We start from the raw sequence: 16,608 nt of genomic DNA, 5'->3' as shown, positions 1-16,608 counted from the left end.
GTTCTATACATAAGGACACAGAGTACCAAAGCAAGTAAGTTACGAACCTTCATAAAACACTGGTTCAGTCTCAATGGGAAGGATGTGAAGATTTTCGAAAGGGTGTAGAAGGGATTTACAAGAATGGTTCCAAGGATGAGAGACTTCAGTTATGTGGATAGATTGCTGAGGCTGGGGCAGTTCTCTTTGAAGAAGAGAAGCTTGAGAGGAGATTTATTAGACGTGATCAAAATTATGAGGGGTCTGGAGAGCGTAAATGGGGAGAAACTGTTCCCATCGGCAGAAGGTTGAGAACCCTAACATGATTAACAAGAGAACCAGAGGCGACATGAGGAAAAACTTCTTTATGCAACAAGTAGTTTGGATCTGGAATGTACTGCTTGAGCCTGTGGTGGAGACAGATTCAACTGTGGTTTTCAAAAGGGAACTGGGTAATTATCTGAAGAGAAAAGATTTTACTGGACTACAGGGAAAAGGTCAAAGAGTGGGACTAGCTGAGTTGCTGACACAAAGAACTGACACAAAGACAATGTGCTGAATTGCCGCCTCTGTGCTGTAACCATTCTGTGATTCTAGTACAGATACATTAAAGGAAGTCGATAAACATATGAGGAAGAAAGAAGCTGAAGGTTACCCTGATAGTATGATTAAGAAGGGTGGGAGGAGGCTTGTGTGGATCATAAACACCAGCATAAGTGGGGAGGGCAAAATGGCCAGTTTCTATGCTGTAAATTCCATGTAAAGCTGTCAGCAGGGAATACAAACACGACTGCATTTCACATCCTTAGGCCATCACAGCCAAGCAATTAATGTGAATCACTCTCTTCCCCCACACACTCCCTCTCACCCCCACACTCTCTCTACCCCCATGCCTCACAATTTCTCCCCCACCCCCTCACACTCTCTCCCTAATCCACCCCATCACACTCTCTCTTCCTCTCTCACACTTTCTTTCCCCCATTCCCCCACACACTCTCTCCCCCACCCCCTCACACTCTTTCGCTACCCCAGCTCCACACTCCCTCTCCCCCACATTCTCTCCCCCCCACCCCCACACTCTCTGCCCCACCCCTTCACCCTCTCTCTCCCCAACCCCCTCACACACTCTTTCCCCATCCCCTCACTCTCTTTCCCCTATCTCCTCATATACTCTCTCTCTCTCTCACACAGTCTCCAGTCACTCACTTACTCAGATGCCAGTAGGCTCCATTGCTCTGGCTGCCTTGCCTGGGCCCTGCATCGCTGCTCTGTCTGCCTTGTCTGGGCCCTGCCACTCTGGCTGTCTCGCCCGGGCCCTGCACCCACTTCTCCAGCCCTCTTGCTTGAGGCCTACACTGCCGCTCCAGCTTTCTTGCCTGAGGCCCACACCACCGCTCCGGCTGTCTCGCACTCTAGGCCCTGTAATTTAACTTCAGTGCTTACCTTCCCACTCTTTGCTGCTCGTTCAATCACAGACTAGTTTCTCTCTGATTTGCCGCCTAGTGACCCTATCAGCAGCAAATGTAGGGAGGAACCAGCCTGTGATTGGATCTGAGCAGCTTTACAGCATTTTTCAAATATTGTATGTCCAGGTTTGGTGGGCTGCATTGAGTTAACAAGTCTGCTTAAAATCGAAGGTGCCGGTGCGGCACCCAGCACTACATCACTGCTCTGATACAGATACTTGTAGGGCTGGATTATTGTTTGTGGGACTATCTCCATCATCAAGAGGAATTGTAGATTGGGAACCCACACCTGCTGGCTTGGGACCCAGGGAGTGGTTTCTGAGGAGACAGCCAATTAAGTGGTCACCTCTAGGAGCTTCTCTGCTGCCCTTAATTGGATTGCAGGCCCACAGGTGACCAATTTGGAGACTGCTATATGTAAAATCACCAAGCTGGTCCCGCTGCCAACAAGTGCAGAGTTGGGATCTATTTTTCGCTCCAACATTTCGGTCCCAAACCCCATGGAAAATTCAGCCCATATAGTTAGCTTATTAGCATAATTACAATGTTCTCTCCACACACATTGGCCTTTGCATAGGTGATGCACTAACTGAGGGCTATGGCATTAATTTCAAACTAACTTTAGGACAATTGGAAAAATTTAAGGAGATGCAGGCACTTAAATTTAAATGCCTGCACAAGAAGAATAATATTGTCTATCTTTGGAAAGGATGAAATTTTAATATGTATACACTACCTACATTTGATAGCCAAGGAAAGGGAAAGAAGGAGAATGCAAAAAACCTGCAGTGCAAAAGCAAACAAAAGAAATCTGCCATTCTTACCTGGTCTGGCCTACGTGTGACTCCAGACCTATAGCAATGTGGTTGACCCTCTGAAACGGCCGAGCAAGCTATTCAGTTCAAGGGCTATTATGGATCAACAAACTGTCTCTCAGCTGACCTAGAGCAAGCTGAGGCAATTGTCCTTGGCCAGTGGGAATGAGGTATACTAACATCTGCAGATATGCCTTGGTGCTTACTAATCTCCCTGGCATGCCTCACTTTCATCTTGTGCCACCTCACCATGAAATACTTTATTTGAGGTTCCTTAAAAATAAACATATCTTAAGGAGTTACTAAAAATGGCTGCAAAACTATTTATATAAGAAAATATTCTCAATAAAAGTTGCTTAAAGATAGGACATAAAACACCATATGAAAAGAGGCACTGTGCACATTCAGAAAAGCCTTTGCCACTTTGGGAGCTCCTTCACTGAAGGAGTTTCTCTTGCTGCCATTCCACATTGAATAAGAATAAACCAGATACAAATCAGCAACATTGTGCTTATGCTCATTTATATATCTTTGCACAAAGTTTTGGAGGCTTGCATAGAAAATGGGTATGAAAAATCCAGCTCACTAAATGCAGCAGTTTGTAGAATCGCATCGGGTAGAAGGTATTGGGCCTATACTGCCAACTCTGCAAATTCCCTTTGTGTCTGTAGCACAAGTTCATAACTCATACACATCGTGGCAAATTCTGCCTTGTGTAATTTCTGCCTTTTGATCTGGAACATGTCATTGTGTCAATATGTGTGCAGGTTCCAAGTTATCATTGGATGCTATCAAGCGGCATTTACATATTACCAGCTCTAAGTACGAGGCAGCAAAACCATTTCCTGGTGGTGGTGGAGAGGCACTAAAAGCCCCATTTTTCAAGTCTGAAATTGTTCTGGCAATTCCAAATGTTGTGATACGACCAAGTTTGGAGGAGATTCAGGTAAGTATTTAACAGCAAATTGACAAAATGTTAACTTGATAACAAATTCTAAAATATAGATGCTGTTGTGTTTTCCAACAAATGTTAACCTCATTTCTGACATAACTATGTGGTACAATACTATGTCTAGTTCAATCAGTTGATGCACATGTTGGAGAAAATTGCCTGTCACTTTTTGCTGTCACACGTACTTGCAAAAAAAAAGCAAAAACAGTAATCCAAATACAAAAAGATGTAAGAACTGTTTGTATACTTCATATAAATCAGAATAATGTTCTTTAATGTACATTGCACATCAACATTGCGCCTTGTGATTAAATAACATCAGTAAATGGCTCTAATTTGGTTCTTGAAATTCATGACATTATCTAAACTCCAAGATGTTTTACAGTCTGGGAACACACTCCAGCTCTGGTGCGGAATCATCCCAGATTTGCACTAAGTGTGGTAGCCGGCGGGTAAAGAGATGTTTAACCCGCTGTTTGCGATGGCAATTTTTCACGTCATATCGTTCCAAACCCGCCACATTATTTATGCATTCCCAGGATACACGCCGTTTCTATGTCAGGTGAGCTCTCATTTGTCACCCCACCGCTGCATCACACTGGGCGCCAAATTTAAAGTCCAGCACAAGCACGCCTCAATGCTCCCAGACCACCACTGCTGCACGGAAGACATGGCCCTGAAACTGAAGAAGACTGCAGCTCCCAGGTTCAGCGACGTGTCATTCGAGTACCTTTGGGATGCCACGGAGGCCCGCTGGGATGCCCTCTACCCCCGCTCTAACCACAGGATGGGCAGCAACAGCACTAACCTGGCTTGACAGGTGGTGACAGCAGTGGTCAGTGCCAAAGTCCTTCAAGAGTGGACAGCCACTCAGTGCCGCAAGAGGATGAATGACCTCCTCCGTTCCACAAGGGTAAGTCACTCTTCTTATGACTTTCAACTCACACACTCTCAAACCCATCACACATCCACAGAGCTCTCACTCACTACTGATTCAAGGGACATCACCATTCACTCTTTCACACTCACCATCATTGTCCTCATCCCGTCCATGGGAACACTCAGCACCCACACAGGTCAGGCATACTTGTCATCTGGCCTGGCAGGTGTCTTGCTTACACTTTTTCCACCTCTATCCATGCATACACAAGAGGGAGAGGTTCCTGACTGGTGGCAGAATGCCCGAAATCAAGGTCCTCTCGGACGTTGAAGACAAGGCCATCCAGCTGGCTGGCCATGATCTGGACCAGTCCTGTGCTGACAGTTAGGTTGGTGCTGACCTACCAAGTGAGGATCCAGCAGTGTAACATCCATCAGACAACCATGCTATGAGTGATGTGTCCTGTTTCACAGGCCACTGCCATGCACTAATTATCACCCCTTGCTTTTGCAGGCACATCTGGGAAACAGTCGATGGAGTCCACAACCCAGAGCCTCCAAGCAAACTCGGAAGAAACCTCTGAAGAGGAATCTGGAGGCACCCTCTCTGAAGTCCAATCTGAAGATGCCTTCATTGAAGACTCATCACAGCGCTCACCCATACCCTCCACTAGCACAGAGACACACACCTCGGTGATACCTGGCTTTAGGATAGCCTTGGGATCGCAATCTAGTGAGCACATTGCATTTTCTGATCTACTGCAGGCAGCGGCAAGGACCTCCCTGGCGTTCAGCACTCGGGGGGACCGCTGGAGGTCAGAAATTTGCTGAGTCCAAATCAGATGTTGAGCCTCTGGACTCGGTCATGTCACTGTTGCTCGAACTGCAAAGGCAAGCTCGGGAACATCAGAGGGGATGTGCGCTGCACTCTTCAGACTGCAAGGCTTGATGGATGAATCCGTCCGCCTTCACTCTGAGGTGATAGAGCTGGCATGCCAATGCATCGAGGTCAACACTGTTAGGATGGTGGCCACCATGGAAACCTTGGTCCAGGACATTGATCCTGCACTGCTGCACGGGCTTAACTGCATCGATGATGTCATAGTTGGCCTCCAACATTGTGTATGCAAGAGTGGTGCCGGGCAGCTCAATCTCACGCCAGCTACCCCTGCTCCTCAAGGAGTCAGCCTGGGGCCCCTGGGCACCAATAGGGAGGAGGATCAGCAGGTGCACACTCTGGGGTCATCCATCCAGGTGACTGAGTGTCTGGTCCAACTGGCTCCCCTCTTCCTGTGACCTCAAAAGTTCCAGCTCCACAGGCTGAGGAGGGTGCCACTGCCACACGGCAAGACCCTGAATGCAGGCCGGGGCTCTCCAAGTCTCGGCCCTCCAGAGGATGTCCGCCAAAGTCACAGAAGGGCAGCACAGTCAGCAGGCTGCCTCTACCTCTGCTGTGGATGTCCAGGGAGCAATAAGGTGTAGCGGCAGGGTTAGCAAAGTTAAGGAGAATTAGTTGCACAGCTTGGGCACGGATGTTAATCACTTGTACATAATGTCCACTATTGTCAATAAGCTCCCAAGAATGTCTCCCTGTTATGGCATTTTGTTCTGATGCACAGTGTTCTTGTTACTCAGATGTGAAACCTTTCTGCACAAGATAAAGGCAGGTGTCTCAGTCCAAGGCCTGTTCCCTGTGCAGCCTTCGGACCAAAGTGATGATCCAGCCTCATTCTCCCTGGGAACGTTACTGATGGCTGTGCTTCAGCAGTGCTTGTCATTGCTGCCAGAATATCGTGGGCAGGAGGCACAGAGTTCTCTCATTCTCTCAGTGTGCTCTCAGCACCTTTAAGGTGGGGCTGGCCCCCATTTCTTCAACATCTGTGACCACTGATGCTGTGCTCTTGAAGGGGACAATGCTGAGGGCTGACAAAGGATCAGATGCTTCTAAAGTTTCATGGCTGCGTCTCTATGATATGACATGACACTGATCACAGAGTGTAAGTGAGCTGCTCTCAGCCAGACAGGAGTCGAACATTCTCAGAGTCTATGTGAAGATTTATGGAGTGTCCTCACTGCATGTCGTCATCATCCTCCTGCAATTGAGTGATTAATAGGACCTACATTGCGTCTCCATGACAGGAGCATTCTCACAGAGGGTATTTGCACTGCCATAAGCCAGACTGGAGTCAAACGTTCACAGATGCAATGAGAGGCTCTGTGGGGTCACCTCATTTGTGGCGTCATCATCCTCCACAAATCTAACAGCTACGAGGGCCTCCCGAGCGCGCCTGCCTCATCTAGCCAGCGTGAGGTCCTCATCCCCGTCTGCATCGTCCTCTTCGGAGGAGAACTCCAGCTCCTCCATTTCCTCCTCAGCCAGCTCATCTCCCTGTTGCAGCATCAGGTTATAAAGGGTGCAGCAGACGATGAAGATGCCTGACACCCTCTGTGGACTGTATTGCAGGGCTCTACCAAACCGGTCCAGGCATCGGAACCCCATTTTCAGCATCCTGATGGTCTGCTCCACTAAGCTGCGAGTTGCAGCATGAGCCTCATTATACCGTCGCTTTGCTGCAGTCTGAGGCTGTTGCATAGGTGTCATCAGCCACGTCCTCTGTGGGTAGACCTTGTCCCTGAGGAGCCATCCCTGCAGCTTCTGTGGACCCTGGAAGACTCCAGTGGTCTATGACCAACTGGGGATGCAGTCGTCATGCACACTCGCTGGAAATCATGCGCGCACCTGCAGGATGTGTTTCTGGTGGTCGCTTAACAGCTGCACATTCTGCAAATGGAATCCCTTGCAGTTGGTGTAGTCCACCATGTGTTGTGATGGAGAACTGAGCATCACATGAGTGCAGTCATTTGCACCCTGCACCTGTAGGAAAAAAGAGATCTGTGTGAATCTAGTCACTCTTGCATCTTGGCTGTCCTGGCTCGGATGAAATGCACAAAGTTGTGTGCCTTTGCAAAGATGGCATCTGTGTCCTTATGGATGCATTTGTGGGTGGAGGCTTGTGAGATCCCACAGATGTCACCTGTGGAGCCCTGAAAGGAGCAATTGGCATAAACATTGAGCGCTGCTGTCACTTTCACAGCTACTGGCAGTGAATGCCCTCCATGTTCCCATTGCGCCAAATCTTGCGGTAGCTGGCAGATGTGACCAACCAGTTCCCTAGATGTATGCAGTCTCCGGCGACACTAGTTCTTGGTCATCTGCAGGAATGAAAGTTGGCGTCCATAGACCCTGGATGTTGTTAGGCGTTGGCCTGCGATGGCTCGCTGTGGCTCTTGGGTAGTGTGTGTGGGAGTCCCAGCCGCCTTCTCCCTATGCAACTAGGTGCCTCAGTTGCTCTCTCCTCTGTTGTCTTCGCGCTCATCAGGCATACAGACTCCATCATCCTGATGTACTCCTCCTGCAGGATGAAAGAGAGAGACATGTGGTTAGCATGGGTGTACTAAGAACCTGTCCTGGTTAAGCGTGAAGGCCCCTTAATGATTCCCAGAGAGTGCTGGCCACCTCTTGGACGACCAGAGATTAGTGTGCCGCATGCCTTCCCAAAACCCCACCACTTCCGCCCCAGTCCACCTGACTGATTGGCAGCAGATTTGCTCATTGGATTGCATGCTGTGGTCTCAGCTCAGGCACAGGCATTCTCCTAACTCGAACTGCAGGGCTACCCCGTTAGCTTGAACCATGGAGGAGACTGGTCCAAACCAGGGTGCTGACATTGCAAGAGGCTGTGAGCACCCCCAGCATTGAATGCTTCATGGCCAGCTTCAGAGAGGAGATTGTACAATGTGTGCAGCTCTCCAACTATTCTACTGTCTGCTAAAATGCTCATGACTTTGCAGTTTGTGCTCAAGGGGTGAGGGGTATGCGGTGAGACGGTTTGGAGCACTTGGTGGCACTTTGACGCCTCTATATTGCTTACATGGGCAGATAAGCTAGAAGTCCCACCCCAATCAAATCAATTTGGCTGTGCCTGAATTGTCTGAGTTGCAGAGGAATGGTCATTTTCTACAGGTTTCCCGAATGTGTGGCCACTTCCCTCGCCCACCCTACCCCGAATGCTTGTGTGCTATATTCAATGGCAGGGCTGCTCTTGCTTCCCCCCATCCCAAAGTCGCCTCAATGGCAGGGCTGTCCTTAACCCTGAAACCCCAACACCCCTGAAGCTTGAAGTCCAACTGGTGACCCTGGCGAGTGCTGCACAATATTACTGTGTATTCACCTCTGAGTTCCCTGCAAATTGCAGGCCGCCAAGTGCATGTTGCTTATGTGCATGCTTTCCATCGATGTGGATGGATGATCCAGCAGCAGGGGGATGATTCCGATGGGCTGGCCTGATAATGATATGCTGATGTATGTCAATGAGGCTTCTGATGTCCGATGGCGGGAAACGCAGCCAGACATCGCTGAGCTGAGCGGACGCTCTCGAACTGGTTTCACGCCATTGTGAAACCGATAGCGCCATATTGTCCACTCACACCACCAATCACGCCCGACACCAGCAGGAATAGAAAATTCTGCTCTGTGTGTTATCCTGTGTCTAATACCTCTAGTTGGTAGTGGAGCTTCATAAAAATTAAATTTAACATTCAACTAAAGAGATTGGCAACAGTTATTTCTAGAATAACGTGTCTTACTTCAAATCTTAGAATCCCAAGCAGTGCAATTACTCTTCATTTCCCATTCTGGGAATTGACCATTTTTGAGGCCCAAGGAAAATGAACAATTTAATATAATTTGTATATCATCGACAAATGTTTTGAGATTAAAATTTTTATATGATTTAGGCATGGAGGGACTGATTAGTACAGTAGATTAGCCCATTCTCTCCTTCACCTCAGGAGGCTGAGTTTGAAGCCTCTATTTCGGCTATTGGGATCTTCCTGTATTGAATGAGCAAGTAGTCTCTCAGCCTAGTGCTGAATGTGCATGGCCCATATTATAAAAATTTATTACCAATTATACTAAGTTGTTTATTTTCTTTGGGCCACAAAAGTGCCTGGAAAGGGAAATGAAAAATAACTGCACTGCTTGGGATCCTAAGATTTAGAGCAAGGTTTGGAGTAAGATACATTATTCTAGAAATAACTGTTGGCGATCTTAGTGGATAAATACAAAATTAATTTTTATGAAGATCCACTACCATTTTAACAGAGGTATTAGTCAGCTGTGGCTCACTTAGTAGCACACTTACCTCTGAGTCAGAATGTTGCGGGTTGAAGTCTCACTCCAGGACTTAAACACAAAAAATAAGGCCGTAATAGAGTGAGTGCTGCATTGTCAGAGGTGTCTTCTTTTAGACGAGGCGTTAACTGAGGCCCATCTGCCTTCTCAGGTGGATGTAAAAAATCCAATGACACTATTTCAAAGAGGAACAGGGTAGTTATCCCTGCTGTCCTGGCTAATATTTTATCGCTCAGTCAACACCACAAGATCAGATTGGCCCAGATCATCTGGTCTCCGTGGGAATTGCCCAGAAAGTTTGAACTTCCAATGGGCAATTCCCCTGCTCCCCAGGACCCTCTGAAAACATCTCCGACTGAGTTGGAGTTGGAGACTTTGGACTGTTCCGATTTACTTACCTGAATATTTACCCAGAAAATGTTGGACAGAAAAATCTTCTAACTCCTGTGTGACAATATAATTGAATCCTCCTCAAACACCCACACTGACCCCACTGACTACACCCCTCGACCCCTGGCACCCCCTGGCACCCCCTGGCTCTCGACCCCCTGATGTCCCCGACTACTGCCCTGACATCCCTTGAGTCTCAACCACCCAACCCCCCCGACTCCTACCAACTTCTGACTAGCCCCCACCACCTAACTCCCCCGAGTGGCCTCTGACCAGAACTAACGAACCTGTGACTTGACAACCCTTCCGGACCTTACCCGACTACCCTGCCCAGCTTCTTCCCTGCCCAGCTGCCTTTACAACCAGTTGCCACGCTACCACTTGCCACCCCACCACTGCCACTCTGCCCACATACCTCACCCACCCCACCCACTTACACATCCATACATTTGCCCATTCACCCATTCACTTACCTACTCATTCATACGCTCATTCACTGACACATTGAAAAGCTATTTAAATGCCCCAAAGTTTCTCAGTGTGTTAGTGAACACTTACCAGAATATGGTTAGTCTGACGGTGATGCTGCTCCTTGGAAGCTTCGGATCATTATCTGGTCACTATCACACTGCTTTTTGTGGGAGTTTGCTGTATACAAATTGGCTGCTGCATTTCCAACATTACAGCAGTGACTATACTTTATAGTACTTCATTGGGCGTAAGGTTCTTTGGGACATCGTGTGGTTATGAAAGACAATATATAAATGCATGTCTTTCTTTATATAAACCTTTTAAATGTTCATCTACTAATGTGGTCAACAGTAAGTTCCAGCTGATTATTGCAGCAGGGCAGAGGAATGCATATCTGATTTTTTTTTTATTCATTCATGGGATGTCTGTGTTGCTGGCTAGGCCAGCATTTATTGCCCATCCATAATTGCCCTTCAGAAGGTGGTGGTGAGCTGCCTTCTTGAACCACAACAGACCATGTGTGCAGGTACACCCACAGTGCTGTTAGGGAGGGAGTTCCAGGATTTTTACCCAGTGACAGTGAAGGAACGGCGAATTATTTCCTAGTCAGGATGGTAAGTGGCTTGGAGAGGAACTTCCAGGTGGTTGTGTTCCCATGTACATACTACCCTTGTCCTTCTAGCTGGTAGTGGTCGTGGGTTTGGAAGGTGCTGTCTGAGGAGGCTTGGTGAATTCCTGCAATGCATCTTGCAGAGAGTACACACTGCTGCTAATGTGTGTCAGTGATGGAGGGAATGAATGTTTGTGGATGTGGTGCCAATCAAGCAGGCTGCTATGTCCTGGATGGTGTCAAGCTTCTTGAGTGTTGTGGGAGCTGGACTCATCCAGGCAAGTGGGGGGTATTCCATCACACTCCTGACTTGTAGGTGGACAGGCTTTGGGAAGTCAGGAGGTGAGTTACTCATCACACGATTCCTAACCTCTGACTTGCTGTTGTAGCCACAGTTTTTATATGGCTAGTCCTCTTTAGTTTCTGGTCAATGGTAACCCGCAGGATGTTGATAGTGGGGGATTCAGTAATAGTAATGCCATTGAATATTAAGGGGCAATGGTTGGATTCTCTCTTGTTGGAGATGGTCATTGCCTGGCACTTGCGTGGTGCGAATGTTACTTGCCGCTTGTCAGCCCAAGCCTAGATATTGTTCAGGTCTTGCTGCTTTGAGATATGGACTGCTTCAGTATATGAGGAGTCGCTAATGGTGCTGAACGTTGTGCAATTATCAGCGAACATCCTCACTTCTGACCTTATGACGGAAGAAAGGTCATTGATGAAGCAGTTGAAGATGGTTGGGCCTGGGACACTACCGAGGAACTCCTGCAGTGATGCCCTGGAATTGAGATAACTGACCTCCAACAACCACAACTATTTTCCTTTGTGCTAGGTATGACTCCAACCAGTGGTGAGATTTCCCCAATTCCTATTGACTCCTATTTTGCTAGGGCTCCTTGATGCCACACTTGGTCAAATGCTGCCTTGATGTCAAGGGCAGTCACTCTCACGTCACCTTGGGAGTTCAGTTCTTTTGTCCATGTTTGAACCAAGGCTGTAATGAGGTCAGGAGCTGAGTGGCCTGGCGGAACCCAAACTGGGCATCAGTGAGCAGGTTATTGCTAAGCAAGTGCTGCTTGATAGTACTGTTGATGACCCCTTCCATTACTTTACTGATGATGAAGAGTAGACTGATAGGGCGGTGATTGGCCGGGTTGGATTTGTCCTGCTTTTTATGTACAGGACATACCTGGGCAAGTTTCCACATAGTCAGGTAGGTGCCAGTTTTGTAGCTGGTACTGGAACAGCTTGGCTAGGTGCGTAGCAAGTTATGGAGCACAAGTTTTCAGTACTATGTTGGAATATTGTCAGGGCCTATAGCCTTTGCAGTATCCAGTGCCTTCAACCGTTTACTAATATCACGTGGAGTGAATCGAATTGGCTGAAAGGATAGTTGCAGGACATCGCTTCAGAAGTTCCACAATTTTATGTGGCTCCGGCCGCTTTGCCATGTCTCCCGATACTTTGGCCCGGCTCTGGCCGTGTCCATCCTGGTTCCGACCACGTCCCTCCCGGCTCTTGGCGATCCTCTCAGCAGGCCACTGGGTTTGGGCAACAATAGGCCTCAGGCCTTGCTCCAGGTCTCTCCTCCACTCACATTGCACCCACCCCAAAGTCCCCAGCCAATTTAGTGAGTGAAGGTGAGTGTGTGTGAAGATTAGTGAGTGAGTAAATGTGCGTGAGAATGGATAAGTCAGAGTATATGAGCGTGGATGAGTGAGTGAGTGTGTGTCAGTGTGAAGGTGGGTGAGTGAATGAGTGTGAGGATAGATGAGTGAGTGTGTGTTAAGATGGGTGAATGAGTGAGCGTGGGTGAGTGAGTGAGGGTGGATGAGGGTGGATGATTGAGTGAGGGTGGGGTGAGTGAGTGTGTGTTAGGCTGGGCAAGTGAGTGAAGGTGGGGTGAATGGGTGAGTGAGTGAGTGTGTGTGAAGGTGGGTGAGTGAGTGAGGTTGGGGTGAGTGAGTGAGTGTGTGTGAGTGATTGAGGGTGGGTGAGTGAGTGTTTGTGAGGGCGGGTGAGTGAGTGAGTGTGAGTGAGTGCGTGTGAGTGCAAGAATGGGTGAGTGAATGAGTATGAGGATGGGTGAGTGAGTGTGTTAAGGTGGGTGAGTGAGTGAGGCTGGGTGTGTGAGGGTGGGTGGGTGAGTGAGTGAGGATGTGTGTGGGTGGGTGAGTCAGTGTGTGTGAGGTGGGTAAGTGAATGAAGGTGGAGTGAGTGACTGTGTGTGAGGATGGGTGAGTGAGTGACTGTGTGTGAGGATGGGTGAGTGAGTGAGGGTGGGTGGGTGAGTTTGTATGAGGGTCGGTGAATGAGTAAGTGGGCAGAATTTTACCCTTATTGGGCAGGTGCAGCGGGTGGGCCCAGGAGTGGCCCTGCAGCTGACCAATTAACGGCCAGCCAGCTTGAAACGCGTGCTGCAGCACTTAGCGCTGCCAGGGTGGGAGGAGTGCATGTGTGGGGGTGCGTGCAGTTAATGGTCCCTGAGACACATGTCTCCATTTAAATCTCCATTCAGTTCAGTGGGTCTGTAATATCCTGCTGAGAGGGAGAGGCCATAAAAGCCTGGCCCTTATCTTTCTGAAATTAACTTATTGGTACTGCTCCCCTCCTCCCAAGTGTGAAAACAATTGAAATGTGATTCCCCCCCACCACGCAACAAGGTTGGACAAGCCTGTTCTAAAGTGTACACAGTGTCCATATCTGAGCTGGTGGCGACTACTATAAGGCCAAGGAATGGTGCTTCTTCCTCAGACTCTTGATCTCACCTTTCCACCTGAGGCTGCAGTGACTGACCAATCGACAACTCTTGACAATCTGAAAGCACAAACACATAAGCGGAGGGTAGGGGTGTGGAAAGGGAGGGTAGGAGAGTAAAGTACGAGTTCCACCCTCACTCATTCTGAGTTTCCATTTAAGGCAACTTTGAGGATGAGGGTGAGGATGAGTGGAGAAGGTGCGTAAGGCAGCAACTTACCATCATCCTGGATGACCTCAGCAGTGCAAGGTGCCATTGGATCTGTGGTATTGTTACCCATAATCCTATGGATCATCTCCTCCAGAACGCTGCAGGGATCCCTTCATGCTGGTCTCCCACCAATTCTATAGCAGGTCACCTACTCCTGCAAAAGAGAAAGCAGAATGTTAGTGACTATGTGTCAGTGTAGTTAGGTAATGTGCCTTCCATAGCTGAATAACTGTAAGTTTGCAGAGTCATATAGAGGTATGTGTGCACAGCTGACATGATTGGAAGGTGAGGTGCAGTATATGGATATTGGGGTTGAGTCCTGAGATTCAAGGAGCGCTGCTGGATGGGTGGTGGTGCGGTGTTGTGCAGTGAGTAGTGGGAGAGATGGATGGAGTCGTGGGTATGAGATGTGATGTGCAGATCCATTGCTCACCTTGATCACCCAAGTGAGGTCTTAAAACCTTTTCTGGAACTGCTGCCCCATGCCCTGGAGGTGACAATCTAGCCATTGACTACAATTGCCATATGCTCCCATTCCCTGTGGAAGCCCAGTCTTGATGGTTTCCTGTCTACCAGCAGAAACATGGCCTTCCTCTTGGCCTTCACTTCTCTGACTACTGTGTCCAGGTACCACTAAAGCAGGGAGCTGTTTCCTTTTCCTGCTGTGCCATCCTCCTTCCCCTTCAATGCTCTGATGTGATTATATAGCAGGCAATAGTGCATTGCTACAACCCTCCTTTTTTAGAGGTTATGCCTTTAAAAAGAAAAGGTTGCTTGGAGGACCCAGTTTCTTCACAATGCTACTCAGCCCCTTGCAGTGCACAGAGGATGCCAGCAGTGTAACAGATATCAGGGCAGCTTGTGGCCATGCTACAGGGAATCAGGGAGATGGGATTGTTGCACAAATTTTATGTGCTGTCCACGTTGTTTCTAACTGGCATGGGCAGGTCACAAAAAGCGGGCCCTGTGTCCAAAAATCAGGGCAAACAAGTTTCTAGCCCTATAAATTAGATTCTGTGTTCCACAGGATAGATGTGTAATATATCAAATTAAAAATTATGTTAACCAATCTTTTGTTGTGTTATTTTTAGTAAATTACAAACAGTATTCTATTATCAATCCATATTTTATTCTACAGGCTATCCTAAATAAAGCAGTGAATGTAATTCTGTCCATATCTAAGGATATTCCTCTTTGGTCCTTTGCCTATATTCATCTGAAACAACAACAGGTATCCACTAGATTCCATTCTAGTTTGGTATTTAATTACTTCAATTTTTGAAAGCATTATATTCTGTTTGCTTACAAGACTATAATTTATCAGATATTTGAGTTTAGTTTTCATGCTTAAATTTGTTGTTTATTTTTGCATGGCAATACATAGATTGAACAGAATGCTGCTCGAGAACTGGGTGATGATAGCATCCTTGGTAAGCAGGTGGTGCTAAAATCTCTTGATAAACAAATCAGTGAACACAAGGATGTCACTAAAGTCGTGATCCAGCTCAGTTCCATTGTTTCCTCATTGAAGACTGATGCAATAGAGATTCTTGACAATTTCTCTCACTTCTCCCACTTGTGGAATCAGGTGAGTTTGTATCATCTATTTGTGTGTGTCCATGTGTACGGGCATGCATGAGAGAGAGAGTGATGCTGTAACAGTAACTGCTTCAACTGCCAAGAGGTCTTGGTCTTTCCTATTGTCCTGGAAGCAGTCTAGCTGATCAGTACCTCATCCAGTAGCCTAAACATTCACCTCATCCAATGCTAGCATACAATGGCTGCTGTGTGTACAACATACATGATGTACTGCACCAATTTGCAATGGCTACTTCTGTAGAAGCTCCCAAACCTGTAACCTACACCCTCTAGAAGGGAAAGGGCAACAGGTTATCACCTCCTCCAAATTTCCCTTCAAATTACATATCATCGCGACTTGGAAGTACATCACCATTCCTCTGTTACAGCATTAAAATCCTGGAACTCCATTCCTAAGAGCATTGCGGGCCATTGGCTTAAAGTCTGTAATGGCTAAAGAAGAAGACCCACTACACATTGTGGGGGTGGCTAGTGATTGGCAATAAATGCCAACCTTATTCGAGTTTCCCAAATGCCAAGAATGATTTTTCTTTAAATACAATATTGTCCACATTTTGCTCCTTCAACTTCAACCAGAAAAGCTCTTGGTTTACCCCTGTTTAGTGGCAGTATCTTTGATAACCAAGCATTAGAATTTTACACAGGTGATGGTGATGATAATAATGTTGATAAGGATTAAAAATAGCAATTATCTCTCAGCCAGAGCCACCTCAGCATTTTCTGGCATCTCCTGTCTGGCCCTTCATGAAATTCTGGCCTTTATGTTCATGTATATAGAAGAAAGGCTCCAGTCAACAACCATTAGAAAGCTTCTGACTCTCATGCCCAATAATTTCCAAGTACTCAATGTGGACCCTTGTTGTAAGGAGCTTGTTTGCCCTGCATAGATATTGATCTAGTTTGGATCCTTAATTTGACAACTTTTGCCACCTTCTTTTGCTTCAATGTTTCTTTTCAGCGGCATATGTTACAGCCAAGTGGTCTATTGCTACCTGATTGATGTTCCATTGGATGAACTAAAATTCACACCTTAATTATTCTAACTAGTCAAACTTTTTAACTATTTTCTCTAACTAATTAAATGTTAAAGATTTTTCTTATGAGTTGTTTCTATTTCTCCTGTTTCTCATCACCCATTTTTTTCAGAGGTGTATTTTTAAAAAGAACTGTTCTAACTGGCTAAAAAGCAAACTTAAGAGCCAGTTTTGCAACTATTGAAAGCTCAGACATAGCAGGTTAATATGGGTGGATCACAGATAGGATCAGGACAATTTTCAGTATATTG

The 16,608-nt window shown here is 47.1% G+C and overlaps 1 protein-coding gene across 1 annotated transcript in view; it reads left to right on the top strand.

The window, feature by feature from the left end:
* Nucleotides 1-16,608, top strand: part of dnah5l (dynein, axonemal, heavy chain 5 like) — a 504,419-nt gene that overhangs the window by 168,217 nt on the left and 319,594 nt on the right. The window contains exons 24-26 of the mRNA XM_041183960.1: nucleotides 3,028-3,206; nucleotides 14,863-14,955; nucleotides 15,109-15,312. Coding sequence (XP_041039894.1) covers nucleotides 3,028-3,206; nucleotides 14,863-14,955; nucleotides 15,109-15,312 — 476 coding nt within the window. The remainder of the gene's footprint in view (nucleotides 1-3,027; nucleotides 3,207-14,862; nucleotides 14,956-15,108; nucleotides 15,313-16,608) is intronic.

Source organism: Carcharodon carcharias, chromosome 3 (genome assembly GCF_017639515.1).
Source record: "Carcharodon carcharias isolate sCarCar2 chromosome 3, sCarCar2.pri, whole genome shotgun sequence".
Taxonomy (NCBI): domain Eukaryota; kingdom Metazoa; phylum Chordata; class Chondrichthyes; order Lamniformes; family Lamnidae; genus Carcharodon; species Carcharodon carcharias.
Note: the sequence above shows the minus strand (reverse complement) of the source record. Positions and strands in the feature narration are given on the sequence as shown.